Below are 23,786 nucleotides of genomic sequence, written 5' to 3'. Positions count from 1 at the left end.
TGTCTAAAAAATGCAAAATTGAATGTTAAAGGAATATTTAAATAACAAAAAAAAAACTCTTTTGCTTTTAATGCTCTTTGCTTTCTGTGTTTTCAATTCAGTGTGCAACTGTGCATTAATATATATTTTTTGTGCTTTGAGAATAAAATATTTTCCTACTATGGAGCAACTTCTATATAAACCGCGCGTATATGCTAGCTATAGCTATGCATCTATTTACATGTGCAACCGGTCAAGCAGTTTGTCAACAGCTTTGACAACATGATCAAAGTTTATTAACAAATATGTAGTATCCTGGAGATTCACTACCTGTCTTTGTAATAACGCAATAATAAGGTCATTAAAATTACTGCGTGCAAACAAACGCAGAACGTAAATGAAAGTAAACATAGGTCACTTTAAATTCCCACGCTCTGAATACCAATCATGCGTAACGTTAGAATCAATTCAAGCTTGACGAAGTTTGTTTGTTGCCGTTGGTGGTAAAATAAAAAAATTTGGGGTGCATAAAATTGTACATTATAAAAAAACATTTGTTATATTTGATGAAAGATGTCTGCCGAGTTTCTGTTGCTCACCGATTAGACGGCTTAAAAAACAACCTGTATTTGTGAAATTATGTTCTACTTTTCTTACTTTTGCCGGGGTAACCCCCAGTGCAAACAAGTCCTACACATTTACTTGTTTGATTACGGGGTGGGCAACCTTTGTCTTTGTGACTGTGGGGCCAAATACAATTGCAATAATTAGATCGCGGCTGGGTTGGGTAACGAGTCCTATCAGTCGAGTCTCAAGTCAAGTCAGTAGCGGTTCGAGTCTCAAGTCGAGTCAAGGCAAGTCACAAAAAGTTTTTGCAAAAAGGTTTAGATCAGTGGTTCCCAACCTTTTTTGTTACATTCCTCCCTTTGCCAGTTTTCGAAGTATTCATTCCTCCCCATAAGACGAAAAACAAAAATAACATGAAAAATTAAATTTAAAATAGACCTTGTAATTAGGGGGGTCCATTTTAGAAACCTTTACAACCGGATCCAAATTATAATGGACATCCCTAATGTACATACAAAATCAAAAATATTCTGTAACATTTCAAATGATATTTTTTTACAGTTTTTATGAAATTCCTCCCCTGAACTCATAAAATTCCTCCCTAGGGAGGAATTCCTCCCCGGTTGGGAACCACTGGTTTAGATAATTAATCCAGCATTTGAATGGTTCATCGCGCCTTTTTTAACTTAAAACGGACACCGCTTCATTACAATGAACAAATCCCACCAACGTCCCTTTCTTGGAGTAGGGTCAACTTTAATGAAACACATTAATTGACACTCATTGAACAGTGTGGAAAAGAACGTCATCCTGTTCAAAGGAGTTTTTGAAAACCAAAAATTCATATTTTACCGCATGCGCTAGACTAGAGCGTTTGTTCAGTAATATAAGCGCTTAAAAGCGAATACTTGGCCTTGGCATGTACTTCATTCGATAACCTTAAAACCCAAGCAATAGGTACAACGCTTAATGCCAGCGTAAGAAAGTTTAGCAAAATGTAGCAGCGACTCCGTTATGTTAAAATTAAGCAGAAATAACTTCGTATCGCACAGTGAATTGCTGCTGTTGTTTGGTTGAAGTCAACTGAACAGGTTATCCATTATTTCCGTTCTGTTGGTGAAATAACGAGTCGAGTCTCTACTAAGACGAGTCCAAGTCAAGTCGAGTCTCTTCACAACTGAGACTCGAGTCAAGTCGAGTCTTTTAAAAACTCGAGTATCCCCATCACTGGATCGCGGCCGCACCTTTATATGACACAAGGTGATTTTACTTCGTTGCATACCAAAAATGCCTTACTACAAGTAAAAGTCACATTTGATACTCGCAGCATATTGTCAGGTCGCAGAAAAATAGCACCAGAGCCAGGCGCACTAATCTGCTCAAAAATACATAATAATTTGACTCGTTTGCTAGTACATTTGAAATCCAAGTGTCTCTGTGGGCCGCACAACCTTTAATCAAGGGCCGCATGTGGCCTGCGGGCCCCAGGTTGCCCACCCCTGATTTAAAGTAATGTATGGTTAGATAGAATTATTCAGGACCCTGGGATTGTTAAATTTAACTTAAAATACTTTTGAAAGATGTAAGTGTGACTGTGACTATTCAATGTTTTTTTTTTACTTTGAAAGCAATTCCGGCACATCACTTTAACAAAAAGGCATGAGAAACTATAATAAATGGTTGCACAGATTGATAATGAGCTTACTCATTTTTGCAGTTTTTTGTCTTCAAGAAAAAACACTAAGAGTCAAATTTTTCAGTACAATGTCAGACACCTTACTACACATTTGTGCAAAATTTTTAGCCAAAAACTGTTTTGAAAATGAAATGTTTGATTTGCTGTCATCATTTGAATGGCCACAAAAAGCACTTGAATGTTTTTGGAAATCTGTTCCAATCAACTACGTTATTGTACTGGAGAATCAATTAGTACCCAAAGATGTGGAAACTTTTTGGAATCGACTTGTGAATGATGGCAAGGAACGCAATTGTGCTTTCAAAATGAGACTAAAAATGTGTATGGATCCATTTACCATTAGTTTTAAAGATGCTCCTAAGGATTTTACACACCACAGACAAGTATTGATCAATGGTTTATTTCAAGAAGCGCTGGATGTCGGTCTCTACTCTAAAATGGGCAAAGCTGATGGCATACCTGCATTTGCATTGCACGACTCACTCAAAAATAATGCTCCAAACATTGATACCTTTGCTTGGTTATGCCTGTTATCAAGACAAACAAATTTTGTTATGCTGCATCCTAGACATGTAGCTTTGTTTTATGAGCATGATGTATTGATTGAAAATATCCATGTTCATTGCCAGCGACTTGATTTACTTCTCAATTCAACTTTAAACACCTTGTCATTACTTCAAATATATTGCAAAGTTATTGAAAAGCTTCTCAGTGGACCAACTGTTAAAACTCTTGTAGTTTTTAACCTGCACTCTGTAAATTGTCTTGATTCAATTTTAAAGATCTGTTCTGGTCAAACAACAGGAGAAAGTGTTGGGAGACTAAATATTGCTGAATGTGATGTGTGGGACCTTGCACTAGGTGAACAATACGATGAAGCAGATGGCCATGAAATCAATGAGAATGCTTCTGAATCAATATATGACAGTTTAGGCTTCATCAACTCAAATAAGGAGGATGAAGCAAAAAATTGTAACCCACAGCAACTGGTGGTGGAAATATCAAACATGGATCTGAAATTACCACTATCACACTTTACAAATTTAGGAGCTATTAAAATCTCATTTGCAACTAGAGCTCTGATTCCCATAATGGAAGAAGTTTTACATGAAGTTGAAATTCTAGTGGCTAACCCAAGTTCAAAACTAAATCGAATTATTCTGCAATCAGTCGTAATAGAGGTAGATCAGCTTGGGAAACTTGTACATGCATTGCTTTCTTCTTATTTGTACAGAAACAAACCACTAAATGACATATGTTTTAATGATTGTTTAATATACTGTGTTGAAAATGAAGACAGTATGTTTGAAGATTCATGTGATTTAATTACCAGCGGCCAAGAATCAGCTTTGCAGCATTTATATTTAGATAAAGTTGAATTTTCTGACAACCATGCCCAAACTCTGTTCTGCCATCATGTTTTTTACACACTATGTCCAAATGAGTTATCTGTGTCAAACTTTTGTATGAACAAGGAAACCTGTTTGCCTGTAAACTTGGAGCTGTTGTTGTTTGCAGCAAAGGCTTCACAGAGTTCCAAACATATTCAATCTGTTAAATGCTGCCATATTTTTATTCCAAGTCCTGTTCACATTGTAGAAAAGGAATTATTGTCAGCTTTGCAAGTTTTAAAGTTGGAAACCTTTACTTTGTACCATGAACAATGTGATACAACATCAGAAAAATTGTGTAAGAGTTTGAAAAAACTAATTTTAAATGTCAACATACATTGTGTTAATGTTTGTAAACCAGACAGTGGCCACACCATGGAGGACTATGTGGCCCAAATGTGAATGGCAACATACTTTTGTCTTTTATTGCATCATACAGATTTTATAGCAATAGCTTGTGGCATTTAGTAGGAATAAGATTGGAATAGAAAACAATCAACTATTGACCATTTGGCACTATATTTTTTTCTAAAAACATGAAATTTAAATTTTGTTTACAAGCTATGTACACAATAAACTGGTTTTAAAGCCTAAACTATCGTGAAATGTGCTTGTGCAGTATTTTCATTTCTCAAAGAAACTTTTTCACTATGCAATGGATGTTAGGTAATCGTGTAATGAGAAGTTCTATTGTTTTCAGTGTAATGTTCCATCATGATTTGCATTGATGATGTATCTCCAACGTATTTAAACTTTGATTACACAATTGTCTGCTCCCTAGTATTCATTACACAAAGTTACACAAAATTTGTTTTAGTTTAATTGTGTCACAATAATTTCATCCGGAAAAAGATAACTCAGCAAATACGCAGTATGTTCTACTCCATCCATCGTGAACACTTAACATTGGCAGTTGCTTAATTAATATGTGTTTCAATGCTGTGCTGTCACTATATTTCTGACAATCAAAAAATTTTGGGTGCACCTCTTGTATTTTTTTCTGTCAATGCAATTTTGACTAATTTTATTGGAGCACAGTGACCATTAAAGCATTTGTAACTCTGATATTTACATTAAACTTTTGGCTATGCAGACTAATTGCAAGTTTGTAAATTGCGCCAGCATTGTGCACTTGAGTAAGGATTTGTGAAAAAAAGACATTCTCCCAATAATGCAACTAAAGAAAGTTGATGAGTGCAAACTAGTTGGCTTAGTAGTAAAAGAGTGTTAAACTTGGTTTGACCAATTATAATGGTTAGATGAAGTGTTGTTGCCATCTATATTCCGAATTGTCGGATAATCTACAAATGCTGGTTGAGAAAAACGGATTAAAAAAAGGTTTATCTTGATTGGGCATAAAGCACATAGTAACATAAAGTACTTTAGTTTACAGAAATTGCCACTGTCAATGACACATAGGTGATCAAAAGTATAGGTATGTGTATGTTTAGCTGGGCATATCGACAAAAAAGATTTAGGTATAAGATGTAGAATGCATTAAAAGGAGATTTAGGTCGGCCTTTACCCAAATGGTAGTTTTTATTGAAGCATATTACACAATAATTAGGTAAGTAATAGGTTATCACTAGTAGGCCATGTGAACATATGATTTCTCTGGAACAAAGTATTTCTGATGAGTATTTGATTGCAAAGTAATAAGCACTGACTGATATCCTCCCAAATGTTCATCAAACCTGCAAATAAGATAAAAATGACCTTAAATAGCAATTACAAAAGCATTGTGGTGCAACAGTTAGATTTTGGTACACTACAGATATGGATACAGCCATAACAAATACATTTATCAGTTTAAAAAAAGCGAAATTGTCCAACATTTTTAATCTAAATTGATGTGCCTTTTAGTGGAACTTGTCCAACTTGTCATCCAGGAACACAAAACTTACATGTCAATTTCACTTGGAAAGGGATTTAGGGGAACCCTTGAAACAGGAAGATTTAGTTTGTTGGTGAAGTTTGCCATAAGATCAGGATATGGTCGCACCAGAGGGTTTACTCGATATTCAAAAGCCAGTTCCTGTCTCTGCCTCACCCTTTGTGCTGTGTGCATCTCTCCAAGCCGAACGATTGCCTATTGAATAATTTGTTTAATGTGATCAATGTGTATTAATCTGGATACTGTAAAACTTGCTGTAGTTTGCCTGAAACACCGTAAAACAATTTGACCTACATACTCCCACCAATAGGCTTGCAAGAAATTAGTCATAGTTGACTGTTTGTCTCACAGATGCTTTTAAAAAATTGCGTGCACATGTTCTTCAAACAAGACCTATTGCGAATTTTTTCTGCCTCCGTGAAAGCATATATATTTGTTTTGATAAAAAAAGAGCACAAAAGAGGTAGTAGTGTTTTAAAGATACTAGTTTGTTAGTATTTTGGTCATTGAGACTCCAAACAGAACAAGGACTCTGCATATACCTGTGGTCCATCAAGTTTCGGAAGAACAAGGACAGTGTTCTTGTTTGGCTCCGGTTTAACATTTGCCAATCGGACTCTTTCCAATTCTTCTTCCAACATTATTTCACAGAAATAATTGATCACCTGAACGTGTGACCAAAAATGTAAACCAGAATTTGTCGGTTGCTAACACAGTAAACAAGACCTTGCACAAATATTGCAAAACAGCAAAATCTAGAGAACTTTTTGTAGAAAATGTATCAGAATGGATTGCAATAGATCTTGTTTCGTCAAATCAAAGTGGTTGATTTCATTAGTTAAAAAACAAAACGATAAATCATACAACTAACTAACACCATTATCTACCTATAATCAGGCACACTGACAGTAATTAAAATATGCCCCCAAAGTGAAAAAACATATCTTGAAACGCTTCTGAATACATACCACAATAACTTGCTCATCCCTTTGCAAATTTTTTTACCATGTCATTTTTTGTGTTTACCTCAATAGGAGTGACATTCTTCAGTGAAGCTTCTGTGGGTTGTACAGCAAACTGGACGCGCTTGCCTTCAGAGGTCTTGCTTTGTCCTGATCTTCTAATCTTCCCTTTGATGTCTCCCCTTCTTAACTGTTCCATAGTTTGTTCTAAGTGGTTCTGAACGAAAAAAAGTTGATTCTGACAATGTTTGCAGTAAAATGGTGGATTTGAAATACTATGTTTTAAATTTAAAATACTATAGTTGCAAGCTATATAATATTCAAATGTTACTTAAATAGTACCAAGTTAGATTTACACACCCTAAATCTCATTTGCCAGTCAGTGAACCAACGCTGCACCATAGTTCGAATTTGTGCCTTGACTGGTTTTGTCTCATCAAGATTCCAAATTTCCCAAGACTCAAGTTCTTTTCCCAAGTAAATATGAGGGTCCTGCAAACCAAAAAGACCAAATGGTTAGTTTTTCCTTTAAACACCATATTTGTTACTCAAAGGTCATTTTCATTTTTAGGACACATATATACTTGAAATGAAACCCACTGCCCCTCAAAAATCTTTGCAATAAAGTATTAAGCATCACACTGGGGTACAAGATGGTGATAGTTAAAACCAAATAAACACCGCAATTTACAAGTCCTAAATCTAACCCTAAATTGTCCAAGAGCTTTTGTAGTTATAACTTACCTGTAGTCCTTGATCAATAAGAATGTTCCTCACATAATTCTTATAAGCTTGGTCCCCTTCTAGATACTGAGTAAGAAGTTCAATAGTGAAATCTTCAGAGGAACCATTTACAGTTTGGTAAAGTTTTACAGCTGATCGAAGAAACATCGCTTGGTCTGGATCCTGTGAATACATACATATGCTTTGCATTAGACATTCAATGCAGAGTTGGCTTTAGCTGTTACACATAATTTTCCACATGCAATTTGCAAACTTTCCATAAAGTAAAACAAATAAATCACTCCCCAAACAACAAATTGGATGGCTACCATCAATACATTTTATCATAAGAATGGTAACATGCAAAAATACTTATGTTTTTAGATTGACAATTTTAAACTGGTCTACAGTGCAATGACAAACAGCAATTAGTGTACCCACTGTTCCAAATGCTTGTGTTTCAGAGTAATATGTGAGGAATGTGTTCTCCATCAATAGCCAGATAGCAATCATAATTCTCAAGACAGTTGACTCTAACATTTGACCCATAATTTTACCTTAGGACTTGGTGGCACTGATGCATTTAGAATCGATCCAAGTGCAGCCAATAAGTGTCGATGATCACGCAAATCCTCCTGTTGCCACAGCAACAAAAGAGCATCAGTAATCCCACATCTATGTGCCCAGTCAATTGAAATTCCCATGACATCACAGATCACATTGAAGAATTGTGAGATAGAGTAGGGTTTGGTGATTCTCTGTTGAAAAAGTTTATCTATTTAACCAACTATTCAAAGCTACTTGTTGTAGTTGATGGCAAGATTAATTAGTTACCTGTCAAAAAATAATTTACAGTTTTTAACATTTTATCAATGTTGATGTAATTATTATAGTATTAGACAATTTGTATGACATGTGACATACCTGGTTTATATAGGCTTTGTGTCTTTCATACCATGGTAGAGTGTCAAACTGAGACAGGTAATTGGGTGGGGGTGTTGGTGGAGGTGGTGTTGGGGGTGGTGGAGTAGGAGGAGGGGGTGTTGGAGCTTTTGGTGGGGGTGGTCGGGTCACAAATTTAACAAGTGGTTTTGTTGGCTTGGTTGGAACCTTCACCTTGGGCTCTAAAAAAAAATAAACAATAATGTTTGCACTGTGAACTGTCAATGATGTGGCTTTTAAAACCAGTCTTAAAAGTTTTTTTAAAGCTAAAACAGGTGTATTATAGACCTATTAGACATGCACATCATGGTGTTAGACTTTTTGTAGGCTCATTAACAATAAGAAACTAGAAGAGTGGCTTTCTGATATACTTCCATTTTATATATTCTATACGATATTTACCAATTAACTATACACATCATTTGATCTACACATATGATTGTTTTTGTAAACAAAAACTGATGGGTCCCCACACGCGCGTTTGTGCGGATTTACAGTAAACAAATGTTGCGGTGATTTTTACATTCTTAAGGACAAATTTTTAGAAAGCATTAACCCAACAATAAAAAAAATTGTTCGTATTCTTTTTGCACTATTATTGTCATGTAATTACAAAATTAAAACAACGTAACAAAGACTTAAATCTAATCTCTTGCTTTGACCCAGATATAGTCCTCCATGGTCGGGTTTTGAACACAATTTTTTTAGAAAGCTGTAACAGTTGTGTTACAGACACTTTAAATTAAAAAGCAATTTGCTACAAGTGTATACATAACAAATTGTTTTTCATTTAACTTTGTTTCGCAAAACGAGTACCATTGACCGGTAGTAACCTCTCAGGGTGTACACGCCAAACGACTGTTTGACCTTTTGACACCATTTTCAATAGCACGCCGTCATTCGTGTTCAACAATACTGTTAAGCCTAATTTATACATGCCTTGAGTATTGACTCCTTAATTGATTGTCAAAAAAACGCTACGTTATGAAGAAAGTTCTGAGCTGTGTTTGTAATACCGACTAGTTGACCTTAAGTAACCCGTGATCATGCGGCAGCCAACCTGACAACTAGCATTTAAAAGACATTTATTTGGCAAAACTCAAGTTAATTTTTTCATCTTAACTTTTATTAACAAAGTTTTTCTTGACATATACAAAACCGAAGCACGGTTATTAGGTTTAAATCATGTCATAGGTGTAAAACCTTCGCCAAAACTGAAAATGTGAGTGACCACTTAATAAAACGACATAGCATTGCTGTGCAAAACAGCTGATTTCTAATCACTGAAACGACGTCTCGTAAAACGTCTGTCCGATGTCAAGCTGAGCCCTCCCGCTATCGTAAACCAGTGAGTTACTCTCTTGGTACTTCTGCCTACAGTGTCTTTCTTGACCAAACGGGCGTTAGACACATTTATGTTTCGGGGGCCTATGGGTGAACCTCTGGGTCATAAGGGGTCAAAATTCACATGGACCATCTTTAGACCAATATCTGCAATGTGTGTAAATTTGAAAAAGTTTGAACCATTCTTTCTTGACCAAAACGTGGGAACAATAGCCGCGCTAAAAATTTCACGTTTTGGGGGGCTGTGGGTGAACCGGGGGATCAAACGGGGTCAAAATTTACATGGACCATCTTTAGACCAATATCTTTAATGTGTGTAAATTTGAAAAAGTTTGAACCATTCTTTCTTGACCAAAACGTGGGAACAAATCTGCGTTAGAAAGAAAAAAAGAAAAAAAGAAAAAAGAAAAAAGAAAAAAGAAAAAAAGAAAAAAAGAAAAAAAAAATATAGACAAAAACAATATGTGTCCCCTTCAGGGAAGGGGACCCATAAAAACAGGTCATCTAATGCATACCATTATAAATGGTGATGTAAAAGCAATTAGGAACTAGAAGAGTGGCTTTCTGATATACTTCCATTTTATATATTCTATACGATATTTACCAATTAACTATACACATCATTTGATCTACACATATGATTGTTTTTGTAAACAAAAACTGATGGGTCCCCACACGCGCGTTTGTGCGGATTTACAGTAAACAAATGTTGCGGTGATTTTTACATTCTTAAGGACAAATTTTTAAAAAGCATTAACCCAACAATAAAAAAAAATTGTTCGTATTCTTTTTGCACTATTATTGTCATGTAATTACGAAATTAAAAAAAACGTAACAAAGACTTAAATCTAATCTCTTGCTTTGACCCAGATATAGTCCTCCAAGGTCGGGTTTTGAACACAATTTTTTTAGAAAGCTGTAACAGTTGTGTTACAGACACTTTAAATTAAAAAGCAATTTGCTACAAGTGTATACATAACAAATTGTTTTTCATTTAACTTTGTTTCGCAAAACGAGTACCATTGACCAGTAGTAACCTCTCAGGGTGCACACGCCAAACGACTGTTTGACCTTTTGACACCGTTTTCAATAGCACGCCGTCATTCGTGTTCAACAATACTGTTAAACCTAATTTATACATGCCTTGAGTATTGACTCCTTAATTGATTGTCAAAAAAACGCTACGTTATGAAGAAAGTTCTGAGCTGTGTTTGTAATACCGACTAGTTAACCTTAAGTAACCCGTGATCATGCGGCAGCCAACCTGACAACGAGCGTTTAAAAAAACATTTATTTGGCAAAACTCAAGTTAATTTTTTCATCTTAACTTTTATTAACAAAGTTTTTCTTGACATATACAAAACGGAAGCACGGTTATTAGGTTTAAATCACGTCATAGGTGTAAAACCTTCGCCAAAACTGAAAATGTGAGTGACCACTTAATAAAACGACATAGCATTGCTGTGCAAAACAGCTGATTTCTAATCACTGAAACGACGTCTCGTAAAACGTCTGTCCGACGTCAAGCTGAGCCCTCCCGCTATCGTAAACCAGTGAGTTACTCTCTTGGTACTTCTGCCTACAGTGTCTTTCTTGACCAAACGGGCGTTAGACACATTTATGTTTCGGGGGCCTATGGGTGAACCTCTGGGTCATACGGGGTCAAAATTCACATGGACCATCTTTAGACCAATATCTGCAATGTGTGTAATTTTGAAAAAGTTTGAACCATTCTTTCTTGACCAAAACGTGGGAACAATAGCCGAGCTAAAAATTTCACGTTTTGGGGGGCTGTGGGTGAACCGGGGGATCAAACGGGGTCAAAATTTACATGGACCATCTTTAGACCAATATCTGCAATGTGTGTAAATTTGAAAAAGTTTGAACCATTCTTTCTTGACCAAACCGTGGGAACAAATCTGCATTAGAAAGAAAAAAAGAAAAAAAGAAAAAAGAAAAAAGAAAAAAGAAAAAAAGAAAAAAAGAAAAAAAAATATAGACAAAAACAATATGTGTCCCCTTCAGGGAAGGGGACCCATAATAATTATGTGGATTTTATAAAACAAATGAGATTCCTTTATCATTGGCAATTGGTAAATTAATAAGAGACAGTGGTATTTGGAATATTACCTAAAAATTGTGTTACCCTGCGCTATGGTAAAATATTTCTTGAGGGACAATATTTTCACCACAAAGCCCGAGACCATCACTATCAGCCATAATAACATATTGCTGATTTTAAAATGCTATTTCAAACAATCCAACCCACCTGGAGGAGGAGGTGGGGGTGTTGGAGGGGGAGTTGGCTCCTTGGGTGGAGGAGTGGGGGTGCGCATTGCTGCTCTCATCTTCTCCATCAAAGCTGATGGTTTTTTCTCAATTTTCTTTTTCGTTTTTTGTATGCTGACTTTTTTCTTGGCCTTCATTGGACCAGCTGCGAAACAAGTTATGATTTTTAGTCACACAAAGTCCCAAATACTACCTGCCTGTGTTAAATAACATAATGGTTGTAAAGAAGCAAATTTTTTCTTACTAAAAAACAAAAAATCCCACCTATTATATGCTACAAAATGAATTTGGTAAGTGTTAATAATGATTAACAATTTTCAAGAAAATGCTTTTAAAAGTTTATTTTTAAATGTGTTGCAGTTGTACATGCATTTTGGCATTTTAAAACAAACAACATTTTACTTACCTGATGGGTCAATGGTTTCATCATCCAGCAACTGTTCCTCCACATTTGACTCTGTATCTGATGCCATGTAAAACACTGTATCTTCTTCCTCATCTTCATCTCCTTCTTCAACCTCTGATGGAATACGCTGAAATCAAAAGTGTATCACTGCTGTTTAAAAAAGGTGAACAATTGTATAAAAATACTCGCGAAATCTTTTATTTTTGAAACAGAAATATTACTTTTGCCAATTTAGAAGTTATCACCAGTTTCTATCTTTTTTAAATAGAACCTGTCTTAAATATATTGTGAAAAATTGTATTTCAAATTTTGTTTTGTTTTTCTTTACAAATATGTTTAAAGTTTCAATACAAATTTACAACAAACCTAAAAAAACAGGTTTACACAAAGTTATTTGTAATTTTGTAGTGGTGTTAAATACTTGATATACACAGTAAACATGTAAAAATTGACTTTTGTCAAATAACATGTACTAAACCAAAATTATACTACATTCTAAACTGCTCAATCTTAACATAATTCTTTTACTCAGCTTAATTTTCTGCCAGAGGTTTTCTAATGTTAAACTAGATAACGCTGTAATAATCTGTACCAGTCCTTTTGATACTGCTGGCATTTCTATTTCTTTCCACCTGACTTCTGGCTGAGAAGATAAAACAGTAAGCTAAAAAATAGAACAAGATGTTAAACATAGAACAAGATGTTTTTTATTCTTATTACTACATCTACTTATATGAATATTAATCAAGATCTGTGAAATTTTCTAAAATAAGAGTTTGTTCTTTAAAGAGTTCTATAAATAACTATCAAAAAATCTATAACGAATTAGTTTAAGATCTATTATTATTAACTTGAATAGGTACAATCACTTTTTATATTATTTCTTGCAAAACTCATACTAATAACCTTTTTGTGCTTTGTTCTGATTAAAAAACTTGGAATGTAGATCATAGTGTTGTGTTGTTTTGATAAAGGTTTGCACAAAGATGAAGAAAGTTCTAGAAAGAAAAGTAATGTTTTTACTTCTTTTGCAGCTTTTTCCATTTGTTCAATCATTTGCAGTTGTTCCTCAGACAGAGTTGGGGGTTTCCATGCATCTTCCGCAAGTTTTTTGACTTCACTCTGAGGCCAAAGCAACTTCACCAGGATTGAGTTTGGAATAAACCCACATGGATTGATAATAAACTTGTTTTGAGGATCGTAATCAGGACCCGATTCTGTCAAATGCTGAAAAAACAACAACTTAGGAGTTAAATTTAAAAATACACTTTTCATGTCAAGGGCAAAAAATATACATGTATATGGTAATTTTTTCAACCCTTTGAACATGGTAAAAAAGTGTTTGGATTATTTACAGTTTTTTCATGTTTATATACTCACAAATATTTAATTTTGCCTTTTAGGCATCTAGTATGAATTGTCTATTTAACATATTTTTTTACAAATTATTTGAATTGGTAGGTATACTTTTATTTGCACAAATTCATATTGAGGCTCTTTTGTATGAGACATTATCCCACAAAAAATTAGTTCAACACATGTCTGACCTTTTCCTTTTCCAGTCCTTCATCTAATATATCCTTCAAAGGCTTTGCAGTATCAATGGGAGGAAAGAAACCTATTTTCCTTTCAGGCAACCATTCTTTTGGGGCTAAATAACATTAAAGCCTTAGAAATAAATTGTTCAATTATAAAATGGAACTAGAAGGGTGGCTTAGCACATATTGCCATTGCACACACACTGTGACCTATTTCTTAACATGTATTTACATCCGACACTGATTTTATATTGGGTCCCATATCATCCACTGTCTTTTATAACGTTAGTTGTTTCCGCAAGCAGAAACTCATGGGTCCCCACACATGCAAAGTTGTAAATAATGCATTTCAAGAGATAACAATGAGAAAGTTTGGCATTGTAACGTCAAACACAGTGATCGGTACTGTGTATAAATAAATATGCTATATGGAGCAAAGACTACCTAAATTCATTCCATTCATACATTTATTAAGGTTTTTCTATTTTATGACTATCTGAGAAAAAAGTGTTAAATAGTGAGAAAATAGGCTAAAAAAAACAATCAGCTCCTATTAATGGTGAATTGTACATGACTGTAGGAGTCTAGTGGAGTAAATGATAGGTACTACAGATTTTAACAGAACAACCAACACCTACAAATGGTACACTCTACAAACTGTCCAAATTTCTTTCAATTCAAACATTGTTTAAAAAATTGAACCATTTTGGGGGGCTAGTGGGGTAAATGTTGGGACAATAGGGTTAAACACAACATTCTACACCTATAAATGGCACACTCGACAAGCTATGTAAATTTCATTCAATTCTGACATCGTTTACAAAATGGACCCATTTTGGGGGGCTAATGGGATAAATGTTGGGGCAACAGGGTTGAACATAACAAACAACAACTATAAATAGCACACTCTATAAGCTGTCCAAATTTCATCAAATTCTGACAATGTTTAAAAAACCTACCCTTTTTAGGGGGCTAGAGGGGTAAATATTGGGGTTGCAGGGTTAAACAAAACAATTGACACCTATAAATGACAAATTCTGCAAGTATTTCAAATTTCACTAAATTCTGACACCATTTAAAAAACTTACCCATTTTAGGGGGTCAGTGGGGTAACTGATGGGGTTTAAAACCCAAAAGTATAAAATATGAAACCACAATGACCTAATTAACAGTCATGCAAAATTTTATCCAAATCGAACAATGTTTAAAATTGTTACCACTAGAGGTGTTATTAACAACATTCGTCAACGCTTCTGACGTCATAAGGCTGTTAATACCCCTCTGACTGGCATGTGCAAAAACCTCAACCAAGTAATGCACAAACACAATTATGATATGTACTGGTGCCTTTATTATACCATTACACTACAGAAATCTTTCGTTTGTGGTGCGCAGCAACATACAAAGTCGTTTTACACTTTGGGGTCTAGCGGGGTAAATACTGGGGTTATCAAGTCAAACAAAGCAAATGGCACATCTGCATAAATATATCTACCATCTGTGAAAGTTTCATCCAAATTCACCAAAGATTTCATGCCAAAAGTGCATGGACAAACTTCACCGGAGAAAAAAGAAAAAAAAAGAAAACTGAGTGAAATCAAGATGCGTCCCCTTCAGGGAAGGGGACCCATAAATATTAACTTTACTTACTTGGTTGCCGTACAGGATGTGGATCAGGATCAAAGTCATCAACATCTGGAATCTGTGTGTAAAAACTTGGTCATGACTAGGGTTGAATTATACGGTTAACGGATAACCGGTTAACCGAAGAGTTTTTTGCTATCCGATATCCGGATATTTTTGTGTCGGTTAACCGGATAACAAAGGAATAGTGCTGCGTAAGCGTTGTATGCATTTTAACATAATTTTATATGACACACAGTTAATGTGCAGTGATAGGTGCAACAGAGTACTTTATGTTTATCCTAATTAATACGAATATTTACTTTATTGTGCATATTCCCTAATGATGTTAAAATTCACGAGAGAATTGAAGTCACACTAATAAAATATAAAATGCATCCATTGCAAGGCGATTCGCTCGGAAGGATGAATTCTGATATTTGACTTCAGGGCAATATGTGAAACAACTGATATATCGTTCTTTTTCAGAACTAGCCTACACTGCTTAAACAGTAAATGCGTAAATTTGATATATATATGGTGTACAATTAGGAACACTAAAATGAAATCTGTGGCACTATTGGATGATTTTGTAATAGACTTATTATTATCCGGTTAACCGGATAGCTAAATTCAAAATATCCGTATATATCCGTTATCCGGATAGTGGAAATTATTGATATCCGAACCAACCCTAGTCATGACCAAAAATAGAAGTTTTTACTAGAATTGTGGTTGGACTATTATACAACACCTGTAAAAAACATTTCTAAGGGATGTATGCTCTAAAAAAACTGTAAGTTACTAATGGTGTTGCTAAAACAAAGTTTTCCATGCTAAACATACCTTGACTTTTTTGGGTCGATCCCAAAACAATGCCATATACTTCTTGAATGCAATCGATTCCGCCCTTTTGCTGGGTTTCCTTGAAGCTCTCTTTGGTTTAATCTCTCCATCGCGGATTCGAGCCATGTCAGACTCCCTCTGTGAGAGAAGTGCATACTCTCCCATTCTTCCTCTTCTTTCTACAGCCAGCTTCTCCTGCTCTTCAAGGGACATTGGGTCCCATTCATATTCCATTCTAAAGTGATATAATATAGTTAAATATTTAAACTTAAGCGTTGGAAATCAAAAAGTGACATAATAGATTTGACACAGCTTGTAGTTCGGAAATAGGAACATAGGAAAAAACTTTCACTTTGAACAGGTAAACATTGCTTAAAGAGTTTGGGATGAGAAGTCATTGTCCCTTATCTTTGCATTAGCATCATTTAGTTTATAAGTGTTTGAAATGGTTTTTTATGCTGGTTTTGCCTTTAACTTTACAGTATTTTATACAGAGATAGCAGTCTTGAGCAAAACAGGTCTGTTAAGAATTTTTAACACAACTTTTTAAAAACACTATAAGAATGACTACTACATTTTGTAATATTTAAAAAATTACTTCATTCATGATGACATCCTCACCACTGAACAGTGTGGTACATTATTGGTTATACATGCTATTTAAATCTAACAATTAACAAATTCATCTGCATACCGCATATACAGTGATTTGGCAGCCATGAACTTTCTTCCTATTTCTTTGCTAAGTTTTTCCATCAGCTTGTGATTTACAGGAATTGGTTCTTCCTCTTGCTCTTTAGGAAACTCCATGCAAACCATTTTAAAAATATAAATCCTTGGAAGATAGTTGGTGTGTTCCACGCGGTGGACATTTCGTCCCAAACCGATTATCAAATCACCTTTTTGATTACAAAAATCGATGCTTTTCGGCTCATCGTTGATTTTCAGAATCCTGGAAATTGTGTAGTAAACCATTTAATACTAGCTTTCACTATCATAACTTTTTGTTTCTCAGCTATTATTGTCGGAGGTATTATTTCTGAGCTGTTATTTAATGAGTTATTAAATATAAAGTTACCTTTTTATTTAATGCAGTTGCAATGTTAAACTACAAATTTTCAACATTTTAAAAGGAAACAAAATTAGGACCTATAGTTGCACATTGGTGGCATGTAATGTGTAGAAACTTGCTTAGTACATCCAGAATTACTAGTACAAACCTGACAAGATTGTTGTTATCATTCCACACTCTAATAGTTCCATCTCTACTGGCTGATGCAAAGAGTTTCAATCGAGGACAGCATGCGAGGCCTGTTAGCTCATCAGTGTGGTCATGGTCTGGGCTATGGTCAAATCGTTCTGAACAAATAAAGTAAAAGTGTTAAAAAGTGATTTTTTTCCCAACAATTATTTTTGGTCACTTCATTTTCAGTTTGATCCAAAAATAGAAATCACTACATTTACAGTTGGTAAACTTACTTTTTGAATTTAGATCATATATGACCATTGTATATGTGGCAGTTGCCAGTTGTTGAAATGCAACAGCCAGTCGAGGGCCAGATATTGTCATGTGTCTTGGAGTGTGTGCACAGTAAAAGGACATCAACAAACTCATTGACTCTTGGGTGTTTGGGAAGATTCTCCATACTTTGACAATGTTGTCTGTAAGAAAAGCAGAAAAGGGGTGTGTTTTTGAGGACATCATGCCCAGTATTACAGCTGCACATCGGCTGTGAAACTCTGTCACAAGTAAATTTCACAAAAAAGTATTAAAAAAGTTACTTAAATATAAAATATGGAATTTGCACAAAATTAGTCATGCTTAAAAAATCGAATGCCACAATTGCTAAACAAAGGCCTTGTCCCACAAAACAGTCCCAGGTTTAGCATGAATCCAGAGAGTCTCTTAACAAATAACTTATAAAAATATTTGTCATCAGACAATTATGACAAGCAACGGACAATATTTATTTTATGTTTTATTTACAATACACCTAAAATGAATTGTTTGGTTGGCAAGTTTTGTTGTTTAAAACTGAAAAGGTCCAGTTTTCGACTGTGTGGAAGAATATGATGAAAAAATTATTAAAAAAGGCAAGTATCTGTGTGGATATTAAACTTTTGCTCCCTCATTATCTAAGACAAATAGTATTGATGATTCATCTTGGCCCATCACTAGCATACATCTATCCTCACCTTGGCCAGCACTGATAACCTGATCATCTCGGACATTTGCAAGCAATCCAATGACACCTTTTGCTCCATGGGCTTCAGTACGAAACAACACATCCCCTGTTTCTGTATCAAGGCTACTAATAAAGCCATCCCGGCAACCAGCAAGCAACAAAATCCTGTTTCCATATCTAAAACAAACCATACAGTATATTTTAAAGCCTATAAATCATTGGTTCAAACCTTTTACAACATACTACTTTAGTATTTTACCAGTGATTCTCAAACGTTTTTACCATGTGGCGCATTAAAGACCTAAAATTTCATTCCGCAGCACACTTCGCAGGGAAACACAACAGAAGTTGATCATAAGCTTATAATTAAGTTAACTTTCAAGTTTATTGTGGTGGGTAAGGATGTTTTTTATTACCAATAACAAAATATGGGCTTTAAAACTTTGTTATGCACACCAGTATTTCGCCGTAAAAGCCTATAACACTAGGGAATGTTTGCACTTCAAAAAAGAAAATATTTCACGGCACACTTGGAAATCTCTCACACACAGTTTGAGAATCACTGCCCTAGACTAAGTTTACTATAAAGAACAATAGAACAGGAACCATCAATTGGTTTTAATTGTGTAATAAAGAGTTTATAGGAATTATTTTGTAGGAATTTAAGTCTGAAGACCAAATTTCAAAAGCTTGACTTAAATTCATTTATGAAAGCCACCGCTATACTTTAAAAGAAACCCTGCTTACTGTGGATTTCTTTTTCTTGGTTTTCTTGTTGGAAGTTTGACTTCTTTTAGTTCTTTCCACTTCTCTTTTAGTTCAGTAACATTTAAAATGTACTCATACATGCACAAACAGCTGGCGTGAGACCCTAAAACAACACATAAACATTTAATGCAACTTGCCCTGTTGAATAATATAAATAATCAGGATTGGTTGGCATGACAAAATAAAGAACTTAAAGCAGAAGTCATTTTACCATTTAGAAACCTTGCAAAACAAATTGTTGGGTATGGAACAAAAAACGTTTTAGTTAATTTTTTGTTATTATTAGGGACAGATTTCTAATCACATACATACGAAAAATACCTAAACCCCCAAAAAATTGCCACAGACTTTACATGATTAAGACTAGTAGTTTTTCATGTCAAATTAAAAAAAGGGTTGCACATTAATATGAAAAAAATTGCCAGTAAAAAAAACAGTTCAAAAATATCACATCTGTGTGTGTTTGGCCTAGCCCTTGTATCACATAACCGAAAAAGTGATTCTTGGTATGGTGCTTTACCTTCATCTAAACTCCAAGTGTTCTGCACCACTGCTGGATTTGTAATCGTCGAAGCTTTAACCAAAGTTCCATTGTTATAGGATGCATAAATGGTTTCCAATGGCAGACAATACACAGCATCCAGAAGTAGTTTATCTGGATTTGGAACAATTGAACTAGCAGATGAACGACTCCGAGCACTGTTAATTGGGGGTAATACTGGGGGCAACACTGGTGGGGGAAGAGATGTAAGGACACAACCATCGACAGGTGATATTAACCTCACTATTCCATCTTCACTCATGCATATGACTCGGTTGACCAGCTGTAAACATATTATATTATAAAAGTTTATTGCCAAAACTAAGTTGAATGCAATCAATCTAAACATGTTCTTAAGAACTCAGTTAAAACTTTTGTTTATTAGTATTACAAAATTACTTCATCAAATATCCTTTATGTTCAATTCTAGTAAAACAATTTTTTTCAGTGGAAAAGCATTCCTAAATTCAAATCTGGTAACTTTAAACCATTTTTTCCCCTTTTACCTGTGAGTAGGTTGTTGTTTTTAGTCTTTGAACTTGATTCCTACAACAAAATCCTTGGTCACAAAAGTTGAAAGGTAACACCGAAATATATATTTTACTTGACAGAAATAATGCTGTTTATATATTTCCTCATTCGTAAAGGTAAATCAGTTTCTTGATAAGGTATGTAGATAAAGCGTAATAAAAACCCTTAAATTTTCTGCACTCACCCTATTGCAGTAAAAATTTGATGGACATGGGTTATTGTCCACAAATCAACTGTGTACGGTGAAAATGAAAACAAAATGGAATGCTTTGGAGTTGTCCCAAGTCCAACAACTGGATCATCCATTTTTATTCTACAAAACATTTTTGTAACAGACTTTTAAGGCAACAGTATTCTATTTACTACTAAGCTTTATTTTAAGTGGCAAGTCAACAAAACTGAATTTAAGATTGTATTTCATAGCTTTTTACTAAAAGATTTAAACCAAGGAACCTTGCACAAACACTATACATGTATATTAGTAGTAGTTAAATACTGGGCTCAACTTGTTACGAAACAACTTTGTGAAAGACTTGCTACAATGATTTTAGGCATATAAGACCCAATGCATGACTTACAAATCAACTTCATCACAAGTGTCCATGCTCCAGACTCGAACACTGCAATCCAGCGATGTTGACATAATATATGGTCCCTGACAACAAAAATATAATCATAAAGATTAAAAAAAAAGAGCTTAAAACTACACCGTTTATCGCTACGCTTTTAAATTTTATGCTTAGCACCCAATGTTTATTTAAGTAGACAAAAAATGGGTTACACCACAAGAGAAAAATAAGCCATCTTGCTAAAAAATCAATGCTGACTGCAGTCAATTATTGTAAGATTAATTTAACTGTGTTTGCAGCACTATTTCATACCTGAGGATAAAGGTTAAGTGATGTAACAGGTCCGTGATGACCCACAAATACTAGTTTAATCCCAAAATCTTCATCCCAAACTTTGATGGATCCGTCTCGTGAACCAGTGATGATATGTTTCAGAGGATTGAAAAACAAAAGACTGTAATGCACCAATCAGTATAGTTACAAAACTGAATACAAGTTCAATAATAGTTGATTGTAAAAAGGTAAGGGATTGTTTTTTACCTTGTAATATTTCTCACATGGAGGTCTTTCTTGTAAGCTAAAAGTGAAGCTTCATGCAGATTGAAAACCTTAAGAATATTGATAAAAGTGTAAGCAAAGATAAATACTAAAACTTGTGTAACATTGTGATGTGAAAATTCAAAACTTGTCCAGATATTTCTTAAACTTACTGCTACTGCTGTACCACAGGCAGCATAACATCTTTGTGAACGACTAGCTGTGTTTTCCAATGCCATTTTCTCAAAAACATCTCGGCAGGTTAGTCCTTCTGTTATTATCTTGTGTGGAATCATGTAACGATTTCCATAACGAAAACACCAAGTCTGCAATAAAATTTGGTGAACCAAACAAAATGTGGTTACTTTTGGTTACATTAGCCACTTAAAATGAGGGTTCAATCCATTTTTGGAACAAGTTCACTTACTGTTAAATTCCCTGGTCCTGATGTAATAACTTCACTTGTACTTTCATTGTACATCATGCTACAACGAAAATACAGCCACTTTTAGTTGTAAGAACTTAGAATACCACAAACAGATTCTTACCAATGAATTTTGTGCTGTCCTTTTGCAGTTGATACCAATTCAAGGTCAGAACTGAACAACTAAACAAAAGTTTTTTAATACAAGGGTGAGTAACCCAATGCATATCTACAAATAAATAGTAAAATCACATAATTCTGAAAGTGCTAATATACAAACCTTGATTTCTTCATTGTTCCAAAGTCCAACATATTGTTGAGAATGATTGGTGAAAATTATTTTATTGATTGACTCTCCCAAATCAACAATGTCTTTTCGCCTTCCATCTTTGTGAAACACTCGAACAAACTGATTATCGAGTGTGACAATTTCCTTTAAGACAGATTATTTTGCTTATTGTATGTGGACTTCTGAAAGCTAGCCTTTGTCAACTCAGAAAATAGTCTAAAATACACAGAGGTGCATAAGTGCAAAAAAGATGGAAATTTTATGTGAAAACTGATTACTTTAAGATCTATAACATGGTGCAACAAACGGAGCTTGTTTCATTTGGTCTAGTTATAACTATGAACAGTATGGTAGTACATGATAGACAAAATATCATTTTGGCATATTGGAATTTTATGGGATTAGAATGCATTGAAAGAAAAAAATGATTTTTAAAATCAATGTTGTTGCCCTGTTTACTTTTGTGTGTAATAATGTTTACATAGTATCTACCTTTATAACAAAGAAAAAAATACATTTAAAGTATTATGACAACTTTACCTCTGCCACTGGATTGTACAAAACATCTAAAATCTCTTCATCATGATTAATTTTTCTTAAATGATGAACTCCATGGCTAACAGTGGATGGTAGGACATCAGATTTCTTTACTAGATCTGTGGTTAACTTGACACTGTTTCTGCAATCAAAACAAAAAATGTTTCTGCAAACAAAAGTGTATTTGTAATACCCTTTTGTAAAGGGTGTTTTCACTGGATTTTGTGATTATTGCTGCCAGAATTTTTGGAGTTAGTGACTTAAATTTGGAGCAATTAAGAATTTAAGCAGTTTATATTTTTTATGTTTGTATCCTGTTGGGTTTGTTTATGAATTACTTTGATTAAAAATTTGAAAGATGTGTTTGTTTCTGTATCTGCTACATAAAAAACAAATATTGAAATGATTAAGACTTTTGTGCAGGTATGTTTTATTCAAAACCTAAACATCTACCCAGAATAAGCGACATTCAAACTAATGCATTTATATTATTTATTTCACAATGCTGACATTTGTTCAGCCATAAACTTCATCCCTAACCAACCTTAAAAGTGCCCAGAGCTCCTTTCCTCTGTCTTTGCGTTTTTCGTCCCGTGGAGTTACATTTTGTGTGTTTGGCGTATTCACAGTAGAACGCTCAGAATCTAATACTTCAGTGGCCATTATTTAACGGTCATAGGAGACTTACATCAGAGGGAACCATTGTCCGTTAGACAGAATTTGACACACCACCAGTAAAATAGCGTAAGATCGCAATACGACTGGAAGAATTATTCTCACCCAATAAATACAAACAGAATGGGAAAGTCCCATTTTAAATTCGTTGCTAGGAGATGACGCATAAAAATGTTATTAATTGTTTTATTTTTTTGGAGGGGTCAACTAAAACAAACGATGCATCAAATGCTTTAACATTTACATTATTAAATAAGTTTTATTTAAAGATAGTAAGGTTTGTTTAAAAAAATTAAACGCTAAAAACATGAGGCAATACCTTAACTTTTTTGTCTAAGCGACCATTTTCCAAAAAATACGAATCAAAAATATTTGTATACTATGTTTGATTTAAACAATTTTAAATTAAATCTACTCTAAATTAACTTTGTCTGCAGTACATATGCATTATGCAATGCAGTTGACATTAAAACATATTTTACGTAACGTTTAGACGTCCTTGATCCAGTCACGTGGTTTCTAAATCAGA

General features: G+C 34.5%; 1 protein-coding gene across 1 annotated transcript; it reads right to left on the bottom strand.

Moving 5' to 3' along the window:
- Positions 1–5,149: 5,149 nt before the first annotated feature.
- Positions 5,150–23,399, bottom strand: LOC145226235 (uncharacterized). The gene is made up of 31 exons (XM_080092273.1): positions 23,127–23,399; positions 22,586–22,724; positions 22,037–22,189; positions 21,881–21,939; positions 21,760–21,817; positions 21,506–21,658; positions 21,336–21,403; positions 21,108–21,249; positions 20,805–20,881; positions 20,411–20,539; positions 20,202–20,241; positions 19,675–19,978; positions 19,134–19,257; positions 18,397–18,563; positions 17,680–17,862; positions 17,421–17,559; positions 16,895–17,152; positions 16,201–16,435; positions 15,382–15,433; positions 13,741–13,844; positions 13,217–13,420; positions 12,194–12,320; positions 11,768–11,932; positions 8,137–8,336; positions 7,770–7,970; positions 7,234–7,395; positions 6,850–6,981; positions 6,554–6,706; positions 6,070–6,192; positions 5,538–5,722; positions 5,150–5,327 (listed from the first exon to the last, which is right to left on the bottom strand). The coding sequence occupies exons 1-31, from the start codon at positions 23,243–23,245 to the stop codon at positions 5,219–5,221; spliced, it is 4,464 nt and encodes a 1,487-aa protein (XP_079948399.1). The 5' UTR covers positions 23,246–23,399; the 3' UTR covers positions 5,150–5,218.
- Between the last annotated feature and the right edge of the window lie 387 nt (positions 23,400–23,786).

The sequence above is a fragment of the Phallusia mammillata genome, chromosome 1 (assembly GCF_965637545.1).
Source record: "Phallusia mammillata chromosome 1, kaPhaMamm4.hap1.1, whole genome shotgun sequence".
In the NCBI taxonomy this organism is placed as follows: domain Eukaryota; kingdom Metazoa; phylum Chordata; class Ascidiacea; order Phlebobranchia; family Ascidiidae; genus Phallusia; species Phallusia mammillata.
This window is presented reverse-complemented; position numbering and strand designations above follow the sequence as displayed.

Bases quoted from the DNA above. Each gene is read 5' to 3' on its own strand.
- LOC145226235 (XM_080092273.1), bottom strand. From the start codon at position 23,245: ATGGCCACTGAAGTATTAGATTCTGAGCGTTCTACTGTGAATACGCCA. The intron at 22,190-22,585 runs GTAAAGTTGTCA...TCTGTCTTAAAG, and splicing joins TGTACAATCCAGTGGCAGAG to GAAATTGTCACACTCGATAA. The intron at 17,863-18,396 runs GTGAGGATAGAT...CTTTTCTTACAG, and splicing joins GGTTATCAGTGCTGGCCAAG to ACAACATTGTCAAAGTATGG.